The 10815-nt window shown below is 43.3% G+C and overlaps 1 protein-coding gene across 6 annotated transcripts in view; it reads right to left on the bottom strand.

Moving 5' to 3' along the window:
• Nucleotides 1-7726: 7726 nt before the first annotated feature.
• The window catches only part of FERMT2 (FERM domain containing kindlin 2), a 73618-nt gene continuing 70529 nt past the window's right edge, over nucleotides 7727-10815 (bottom strand). For all 6 annotated transcript variants that reach the window (XM_053594177.1, XM_053594178.1, XM_053594179.1 and 3 more), the window contains 3 exons: nucleotides 10641-10765; nucleotides 10203-10344; nucleotides 7727-8989 (listed from right to left, as the gene is read on the bottom strand). In XM_053594177.1, coding sequence (XP_053450152.1) covers nucleotides 8816-8989; nucleotides 10203-10344; nucleotides 10641-10765 — 441 coding nt within the window. In that variant the 3' untranslated portion in view covers nucleotides 7727-8815. The remainder of the gene's footprint in view (nucleotides 8990-10202; nucleotides 10345-10640; nucleotides 10766-10815) is intronic.

The following is a 10815-nucleotide window of genomic DNA, read 5'->3' as shown; positions in this document are numbered from 1 at the left end:
GCTCATCACTCACTTGGCTGTCAGTCACAAAGGCCGTGTGACATGAAATCAGAATTCTGGTGTCCGTCTTTGGCTTAACATAGTATTCTGTTCCTTTTGGGAGCTCAAAGTATTGGCTTTGTTAAAAAGATAATAGCCCCAGCTGGGGACAGTGGCTTCCGCCTGGAATCCTACACTCTGGGAGGCGGAAGCCAGTGGATCCCCTGAGCTCAGGAGTTCCAGACAAGGCTGAGCAAGAGTGAGACCCTGTTTCTACTAAAAATAGAAAAAAACAGCCAGGTGTTGTGAGGGGACCTGTCGTCCCAGCTACTTGGGAGGCTGCGGCAAGAGGATCACTTGAGCCCAAGAGACTGAGGATGCTGTGAGCTGTGACTCCACAGTGCTCTACCCAGGGGGACAGAGTGAGACTCTGTCTCAAAAAACAAAAAAGGTTACCGCCCCGCCCCTTGCTTTCTAGTTCTCCACTTGCAGCTTTGGTAATGTGCTTTGGTCTTTAGCTCACCAAGACTTTGGTCTTTAGCTTGCTGAGAAAAGTTTCTCACATTGCTTATGACAGTGGCCAGCCGAGCAGTGTGACGGCCTCGACACACAGTGTGTCACCGCGGGCTGAGGAGTGGCTCCAAACTGATAGGCCTCTTGGAACAAAACGAACCGACTGGCCTCCGGAGATTTGTGACCTTCTGCTTAAAGAGACACAACTCAATTAGTTAAGTACCAAAGCATTCATTATTGTACATCCCCACCCCCTTTAAAAAAATAGCTGCCTCACAGATTGCAAAAGACTATGCCCCAGGCTTTAGTGGAACAGTTTTTTAGCTCAATTTTCAGAATATAAACTGAGAATAAGGGTTAGCATGAAATCTTACAGATTTAGAAGTTATTTTTATCTCAAGACCAACATAATTGGATCTCAAATACTTCTTGGGACTAGAGGAAACATTTTTAATTTATGTTGTTTGGCTAAAAACAACAAGGAAACACTTCCAGAACTTCTACATTCCACAGATCTGCCTTAACCATTGAAGATTAAAGAAGACATCTGTTCAGTTCCCTCTTTAAATATCTTCACAGGAGGTATTCTGAGCATGAGAAAAGGTCAAGGTCACAGCATTAGGCCTCCATCCACAGTGCAGCACAGAGGCTTGGTTCTGGCTTCCTGCTAAGATAATGGTCGGGGTTATTCGCCCCTCATTATGTGGGTGCTTTGGACATAATCTCTGAGAACGTAAAACCAAGTGTCTGAACTACTGCCATATGGCCAGTGCTTAGAACCCTGACCCCACAGACGGACGCCCAGTCAGAGAGCAACATGGCACTTAGGACAAGGCAGGCCTCTCGGGAGAACAGCCGAAACAGAAGCGTCAGAAACATCCCACGAAAACATTTAGGCTGATTTACAGAAAGCTCTTTCTTGGGTGTGAAGTTTAGAGGTAGCAGTTGGGACACGAGTGACAAAGACGAAGTCAACAGTGGTCTCCCGTTTGCAACCTCTTCTTTCCTTGGCAGGTACGTTTTTGAGGAGCTTATTCCTCCCACCCCTTTTGCTGCAGATCGCATGGGGTTGCCACCTCCTTGTAGAAATAAACACTTTTCATTCAAAATACACCCCGGAGCCAACCTACCTGTCTCCTGCAGTCTGGGATCCTGTTTGTCTTTTCCATTCTCACTGAAGCTGCCTGTACCAGTTTTACTAAATAATTTTTTGTAGTGCCTCTGAATGTTTTAACCCACCTATAATCACAGCTTTTGCCGGTTCTTGCTGTATGAACCAGGGACATTTTTAAAATAAACAAAAAAGAGATTCTAGGTATTTTCAAGATGGTCGTGCTACATAGCAATAGGTTTTTATCTCTTTTCCTATCCCATCGACTTCATGTTCATACATTTATGAAGCGCTTTCAAATCATGTGAATGTAGGGAGATTTTCCGACGGTCAGCATCGTTTTCAGAACTCAGCGTTCAGGGCAGTCTGGGTCTGAAGTACAGGAGCGCCCCACGCCAACCAGGCTGCAAGAGAAGGGGTCCAGCGAGCTCCTCCCCTCCTCAGCTAGGACTCCTGCGGTTTGCTAAGACTTGTGTTGCGTTTTCAGGATTGCTTACGGGTAGCAATGCCGTGCTCTGCCCACCGCCACATCTTTAGCTTAGTTTGGTTTTCTAGTAGATCTGATAGGTCTGTCCTTGTCTTGCTCAGTCCCTCTTGTGGGATTTACAGGACGGTGGCACTGCCTGAGTATGAAACAGCAAAGCCAGCTGGGCCACAAGGGTTTGGACTTCTTTCCCAGGCTCAGGATATCCCAGGAGCTAGTATCAGGTGTCAAGCTAGTCCAGACCCAAAGCTCATCAAAGGGCAGAGTGGCAGCTGTCCAGGCCCAGAAGCACTCCCAGGGCCGCAGTGCTTCTTTCACACCCGGCTTCAGGATCACCAGTAGTTGGTCTTTTAAAAACACAGCTTTACTCTACTTGTTTGCTTGAAAATCTTGCACATTCAAAACTTAATCATGCTATGCATCTTCGGTAACTAGATTTTTTTTTTAGGCTGACATTACATTGAGATTCATCTGTGTTGTTTTGTGTAATGAAATTCATCCATTGCTATCTTAATTCCGCCATGGGACTGGATTGCAGCATCCATCCTACCTTTATAGACATCTGCTTGTTTCCACTTTCTTGCTGTTAGAAGGAGTACGTCTGCAAACTCTTGAGCTTGTCTAAGGGTGCACGTGGGCAGGTTTCTCCAGGGTACGTACACCTTGGCAGGGGAATTCTGGGGTCATAGCATACATCTGTAATTTCACATCAAAGTGTTTCCAAAGTGGTCTCTTCCAATTTATACTCCCACCAACAACATGTATTCCAGAGATTGCACATTATGGCCATATGTGACATTGTCGACTTTAAATATTTTACTAATGTGTGTGTAAAACTGTACTTTAATTGCATTTAAATCTTCCTTCCCATTTTCCAGAATACTAGTGAAGTTAAACAGTTTTTCATAGGTTTACGAAATCCTCTGAATACTAACCAATGATGTGTTGCAAATATCTTCCAATTTGATTTGCCTTTTGCTCTTTTTTTAGTTCTTATTTTAATGTAATCAGCTTGCACTTCTTTTTTTTTGTATCTTAACACACACAAATTTTTTTTTTTTTTTTTTTTTGAGACAGTCTCACTCTGTCACCCTGGCTAGAGTGCCGTTGCATCATGGCTCATAGCAACCTCGAACTCTTGGGCTTGAGCAATCCTCTTGCCTCAGTCTCTTGAGTAGCTGGGACTACAGGTGCCCACCACAACACCTAGGTAGTCTTTTGTATTTTTAGTAGACTGGTCTTGAAATCCTGAGCTCAAGCAATCTACCTGCCTCAGCCTCCCAAAGTGTTAGGATTTACAGGTGTGAACCACCATGCTAACCACAAAATCTTTTCCTAATGAGGTATAAGTACTCTGTCATCTTTTTTTTTTTTTTTTGGAGACAAAGTCTCACTTTGTCACCCTTGGTAGAGTGCTGTGGCATCACAGGTGCCAACTACCCCAAACTCCTGGGCTCAAGTGATCTTCCTGTCTCAGCCTCCCAAGTAGCTGGGACTACAGGTGCCTGCCACCATGCTGAGCTATTTTTAGAGTCTGGCTCTTGCTCAGGCTGATCTGGAACTCCTGTGCTTAGGCAGTCCACCCGCATTGGCCTCCCGTAGTGCTGGGATTACAGGCGTGAGCCACTAAGCCTGGCTTACCTGTTGTTTTTTACCAAGTGCTTTGGCTATTCCTAGTCATCTGCTTTCTGGTTTTCCAAATGTTTCTTCTAAGAGCTTACTAAACTCAAGATTACACAAGAGAGATGGAAACAGATACTCTGTTTAGATACCCGTTTAGATAGTCTGACCCACAAATCCGAGAGTAAATGTATTCACTTGACTTTTACTTGGTCGTAAAAATAAAGCTCATGTGATTTACATTTGAGATTTGAATTTATGCTCATAAAAAGTATTCTCTTTATTTTGCAGTATCTACAAACCATATTAATACAGATAGGAATTTAAGCCTGTTTGGTTGTGCTGTTTTTAATCATAAATTTAATTAACATTGAACTTGGGCCACTTCCCTGATACAGATAATGCCTGGCCAGCGAAGCCACAGGAGACTATAATTAGATACCATAAAATAATGGTCTCAAATTATTTTAAGTGCTTATGGTTTTTAGTAATACACAGGCCCATGAACAAATACCGAAACTCAGCTGGGAGAGTGTGTGCGTGCGTGTGCTGAAACTGTTCACTAAGGGAAGAGGGACTTTTAATGTATACACTCAGCCTGGGAAACTTTGTATTGTTTATTAAATAAAGCAGAGAAAACAAGAGCGGGATCAGCAGTGGGAAATCAGGTCAGCAGATAAGGCTTTTGGCTACTCTGTTTCCTGTTCTGGGCGGCTCCAGGCCTCTCCGAGAATTTGATTCCCCTAACCCAGATGGCAAATCTCCCGTTTCCTGCCAGTGGTCTCTGCCACCTCCCCCCTTGTTGAGCTGCCAGACCAAAGCAGTTCAAACAAAGTCACAGCCAAGTCGCTGAGCAGCACCGAGCTCTGCGTAGACAGCCCGGAGTCGCTTTGTCTCCGCCCGCACAGTCCTCTCGTTCTTTGCTTTCGCGAGCAACTGTGTAAACTACATAAGAGAGGAGGACTGTAGTAGCTACAAAAACGTTTCGGGGGAGAAGGAGGGACACGATTTTTTTTTAAATCAGCACCTACGTTTTTGGAATAAAGAACATAGACAGCGTCTGTGCATGGTTAAGCACGTCCTATCCTTGAGGACAGTGTGAACAAAATTTCTGTGAAAAGGCATTTGGAGGAAAGAGCTTGTATTCCAGTGAACAGTTTGCGAATCAGGGAATCTCAGCCTCTGGTGTAAAAAGTGCAGGTTCCAGAGACCAAGGAACCGGCTGAGGTGGGAGAGCAGAAGTTCCTGCGCGTTCCCAACCAGCTCTGCTTCCGGAAATGAGGGCGTGAAACTTGCTTGGTTCTGATTGGTCACTGGAGCTTGAGCCCCGATTGGTGATTGGTTGACACGGCTGAGCGCTGGTTGGCCGACCAGCGCAGGCGCGCTCTGGTTGGTTTCCAAGGCCAAAGGTAAAAGGGGAGGGTTGTAGGGACCGGCCCAGGTGAGTGACCCTCCTCGCAATGACCGCCATGGGCAGTGTTTTACATTTTGGACCAGATGGCACTCAGGATCCGTCTCGAAAGACTGGCTCTTTGAGGTTCACAAGAGCATGTCACATAAGGGTGGATTCCACAGTGCCCTGTGCTTACACTTTCGGAATTACCGAAGTAGAGAGTGGATGTGACCATGTTTCATGTGATTAGAAACAGCCAGGGCGCCCGCCCCGTGCACCGAGGGTGGAGGGTTTGAACCCTGCTCCGGGCCAGCTAGAAGAACAATGACAACTGCAACAACAACAAAAAATAGCCGGGCGTTCTGGAGGGCGCCTGTAGTCCCAGCTGTTCGGGAGGGTGAGGCGAGAGAATTGCTTAAGCCCAAGAGTTGGAGGTTGCTGTGAGCTGTGACGCTACAGCACTCTACCGAGGGCGACATAGACTCTGTCTCAAACAAACAAAAACTGCATCCCTTGTCAAACTTAATTACAGGCCTTGGAATTGTTATTAAAGGCACAGATGTACACAGGATAAGAAAAAGGTTTTGAGTTAAAAAAATAAAAATCCGAACCTTTTACTGAGAAGATGCTATACTCAATGTAGCATTGAGAACTATAAACATTTTACTTAACCCTGTTTTGTTCTTATTTATCTCAATAAATTGGGTCAGGAAACCCGGTTGGCTTGATCTCACTAATCACTGGTAACTAGTAAAAAGCATCCTAATAAGACTTTTAACATTGAAAAACAAAAACTACAGTATACAGAATGAAAAAAGTACAGTCTGCCACATCTTTGCTTTTTGGCCTGTGTTAAGAGTGGAGGTTCCAGAACTGCAAGTGGCTTTTCTTTTACAAAGTTTACGTATCTAGCTCTGTGACTTTTGAAGTTCAAGGTTGTGTAAAAAACATGTACTAAGATTCCTAATTAACTGCGTCAGTAGGTCTCTAATCTGCTGATTTAAGAGAAAGAGTTGGAAGGAAGCTTACATCCTATCACCAGCACCTTCATAACCTGTGAACTTGACTCAGAGCAGAAACCTGAATACAGATATCTGGAGGCCCCAGCCAATCTTGCCTTTGTAGAGAGGCCACTGCACTAATTTTTCAGTTTCAGGGTTCCTCAGGATTCATGAAGGGTTCAACAGTACAGGTTGAGGGGTTGCATGGTTTCCACTTGTAGCTCTCCCTTGCCAATAATTATAGTTGTGTGACCTTAATCAGGTCACCTGGCCTCATCTATAAAATGAGGGGGCTGGATTGCATGAATCCTTAAGAGAATATAAAAGCACTTAACATGTTTCTTAATGTGTAGTTGGTGTGCAAAAAAAAGTTTCTTCTGTATTAAACTATGCTGAAGCTATAAAAATTCAAAGTTCTAATTATCTTTGATTTCTAAAATATTATATTCAATAAACAGTGTTAACTGATCTCCTCTACAAATTATGGCACTCAGACCCAGTCCCCAGGATTGTATTAACTTATTAGGGTACTAGGTACTCAGCCATAATAAGGATGTCACAAAAGGACCAAATTCAATGGCAGTTTAGAGGAGGAAGAGGAAATCTTTGGCTTCAAGGAAACTTGAAAGAGCTTATGGAAGAAAGATCACTTTAGCTCTTTCTAAAATGCTAGGCGGAGGTTTGTACAGGTAGAAGACATCCCGGGTGTGGGCAATGACATGGGATGGGTGAGCGCGAAGTGACTGGAGCGGGTGAGCTCTGCCTAGTCTGACCTGAAGCACACAAGTGTCAGCAGGTGATGGTGAAAATGTGAGCTGGGAGGCGACAGAAGACCTCTGAGCACTTGGCTTTCACTCCTGCAGGCAACAAAGAGTCATTAATGAGAGATGCAGCCAGGGCTGGACTAATCTCAGAGTTGGGGCATACCACAGGCAGAGAAGTCAGCATCGATGCTGCCGTCACTGGTACTCGGCGGTGGGAGCTGGAAGGACCTGACCATGCTGTGGTCTCAAACATGCTTTAGAGCTTTTAGCAAGTGACTGGGCAAGACAGTCGCCTGTACTTAAGATGAGGGAAGGGAATATATTGTTTAAAAAAAAAAAAACACCTTGATGGGAAGGAATTCTTAAATTTTGGAGCAAGGCCTGTTATGACATGGCTTTAGAGTACAATGGTCAGAGCCTTGCTTTACTGGAGTCCGCACCAGGGCAGGCATGTGACAGAGAACTGCACAGTGACGGTGACGGTTCTGACGAGGAGGGAAAGCAGGAACTAGCCGATTAAACCCAATGTGGGAAGGACTGAAACCATGAGTCTGAGGGATGGCGGCACTTCACAGCTGGGAGTAAATTCATAAATATGTGTTGTTTTTTTTAAACCAAGATCATTTTGCTGTTTAAAACAAATTCTGCCCCAGTCAATTAGCTTATAATGACATTTCTAACATTTAGATATTAAGAAAAATGAGGGGTTCTCAACTTAGAGGAATCTAAAGACCATGCGTGTCCACACGATGATGCTGTATGTGCTCACCAGTTCTCACAACACAGGTACACAAGGGTTTCCTGAAGGTAAAAGTTCACTTGTACAACATTAGTGCTATATAAGACATTAAAACAAGAACATTAAATAAAAGTTTTGCTTTTATTTAAAATAAAATGCATTTACACAGTCTTTAAACCATGAATTGTATTGGACAATACTGGTAACCCACCCTCCCTGGTACTCTTTTGGGCTTTGTGGGCTGGGCACTTTCTGACGAGCACCAACATGGACTGTAACAGCACAGCAGACTAGGGCAAGGCCAGGCCAGGTGTCACAGTTAAGGACCTTGTGGCAAATCATGACCATAATTAAGTCATTCTTAATTTAGCAGATATTAAAATTGCATATTAATTATATCTTTAAAGGTATTTAATTAATGCAAAGATGCTACATTTAAGCCATTTGCTAGCTGTGAGTAGTTTTAAAAAACTGTACAATTTTATAAAATTTGTGTTTGTACATTAGTTACACGAATGAATACTTCATAGACCTTTACTTCATATTGTAATGCAAAAGTTGCATATTTTAGGCAGACAGTGAGTATGCTGGTGAATACTAAAAGTGTTGTAATACAATATGGTGTAAAAATAAAAACACAAGACAATGTACACACATGCTTATTCAAGGACAAAAACAAACCAAGCATAACGAACTAACAGCACTTTCCTTCAAGGTCAAACGATGACACTATTAAATAATCAGGCATTTTTTTTTGTAGGCCTGACTTATTGGGTGGGTTGGGGGACATCAAATGGCTACCAAAAGTAGGGTATTTTAAAACATGACATCAAATTAAGCATACATTGAAGCACATGCATTAGACATGATGAACAGACTCCACCCGGGTAAGCCCGGGAGCTGTAAGGCAGAAGGCTGTTCTTACAGCTTGGTTTCCACCAGTGATGCCATTGCTGATCTGCCCACGACCTCAGTTCCCAACTCCTGGCCCTGAGGGTCGGGTGTCGAGCCCAGCAGGCCTTTTACTGTATCACCATAGCAGATTAATAGTCGTGCTTGTTTAGTGCACATGTTAACTGTTTCATAAGGCAAAAAAGTTTTCATGATAAAATGATAAATTTCAAGCTTACTTTATTAAGCAGCATGTAACAAACAGCTTTTAAAGTTAAATATTGTTATGGCCATGGAGTTTCCTCACACAACACTTGTATTCACACCCACCCACTGGTAAGTTTGTAGAACATCTCCTCATCTAAGCTTTCGTTCTGGTCTTTAGCACGTGTGGAGAGGAAGATGTAGCCGCCGATGAACTCGTGCACCACCTTGCAGTCCACCTCTGTGCAGATGAAGGACAGCCGCACCTCATCTGCAAACTCCACGGTGACCTGACAAGGACAGACAACCGTCAGGGGACTGGAGGGGGTGGGTCCAGGCGACATCGTGCAGCCAAGGTCTTCCTAGTCACCACCTACTCCCTCATCATCACTGAAGATTTACCACTCTTTAGAATCCCAAACCAGCAACACCTTTACGTTCAAGAAGCAGTAACAGTTTACCAGCCCCTCCCACGCCCCATTCAGTCTTTATGTCCTGAAGAGGAAGACTGAACGTCAGGGCTGAAGGTCAGGAAGTTCTCAGATGGTCTCTGGTGACTCCATTAATGAGAATGCCTCTGCAGGTCCTGGAGGAAAACCAACTTCCTGTGTTTTATTTAATATTTGGTTTGGATTATTTAACCTTTTGGTATCATTTTCAGTATTTCAGAAATATTAATAAAAAATTCAACATGATCCTAAACCAAATGACTTATTAGTAGAAGGTTCTATTTACTTTAAATGATCTGTGTGCATTCCAAGGCTAGGGGCAGCACAGTATATGGTGGGCAATGTGCCAGGTTTTAGAGCCTAAAGCATCTGAACTTTGATTCCTGCTTCTGTTACAGATGATGGCCCTTAGGTCTCTACTTTTTTTTTCCTTAAATAGAGATGAGGTCTTGCTCTCTTGCCCAGTGGTGTGATCAGAGCTCACAGCAACCTCAAACTTCTGGGTTCAAGTGATCCTCCTGTCTCAGCCTCTTGAGTACCTGGGACTACTACAGGTGCCTGCCACCACACCCAGATACTTATTAAAATTTTCTGTAGAGATGAAGTCTTGCTATGCTGCCCAGCTGGTCTCAAACTCTTGGTCTCCAGCAATCCTCCCCCGCATCCCCCCAGGCCCCTAACTCTCAGTGTCCTCTTTTGCAAAGTACTGGTAATCCATTTGCCATAGGAGCTGTGAAGAGGCTTGAAGACAAACACAGGCATCGGCATCAGGCCTGGCTCGGAGCAGCCATTCAGTAAATAGCAGCTGTTATTATGAGTGGAGGAGAAGTCTGTATGATACAACTTTTGAAAATATCAGGCAATATTTCTTCTTAGCAAATTATTATGTCCTTAGAATTTAAATAACTGGGCTAGTTATAAAACAGGCAAATTTAAGTGAGAAACAAATAGCCGACCCTAATTTGTACGAATCATTCCACAACATGTGGGCCTGCCCACGTTAACGACTGACTTTTACCAGAAGGCTGTATAAGCGTGAGGCACGGTTGCTTACCATTTTGATTTCCCAGTTTACATTCCACTGTTTCATGTTGCTGAAACGCCATGTTTTAATCGCATCTCCTGTGCTGGCATCCATCCTAATTAGTCTGTTGTATGCAATTCCAATAAGTTCTTCTTTTTTGCCCCCCTGGAACCTACAACATTAAAAAAAATACTTAAAAAAACATGTTGGCGGGGAACATACTGATCTGGTTCTCTTTAAGATGAATGTTCTCTAACCCTGAAAAAACAAAAAAAAAAGCTATTCTTTTAGGAATAAACATGCAATTATTTTGGACTTCTAATGTAAAACTGTTTAGAAAATTCTAATATTCTGTAAATTTTACTGTAAAACAGGCTAATAGGTCTAGGTAGGTATGCTTTAATTATGTAATTTTTAATTATGTGAAGTAGATTGAGCAAGAATGTACAGATGAAGGTTCACACTGACCTTGCAATGAAGTGTGTGATGCCGAATTCAGGTAAGGACTGCCACGCCTGGATGAACCGCATCTTGGCCTCAATTAAACTCATCTGAGCTACATTCTGATGAGCCTCCAAGATTCTTGCTGTTATCTAAATATAATTAAACATCACCTTTACCATTAGGCATTTCTTTCATTGTA

This window comes from Nycticebus coucang, chromosome 6 (genome assembly GCF_027406575.1).
Source record: "Nycticebus coucang isolate mNycCou1 chromosome 6, mNycCou1.pri, whole genome shotgun sequence".
Taxonomy (NCBI): Eukaryota; Metazoa; Chordata; class Mammalia; order Primates; family Lorisidae; genus Nycticebus; species Nycticebus coucang.
This window is presented reverse-complemented; position numbering and strand designations above follow the sequence as displayed.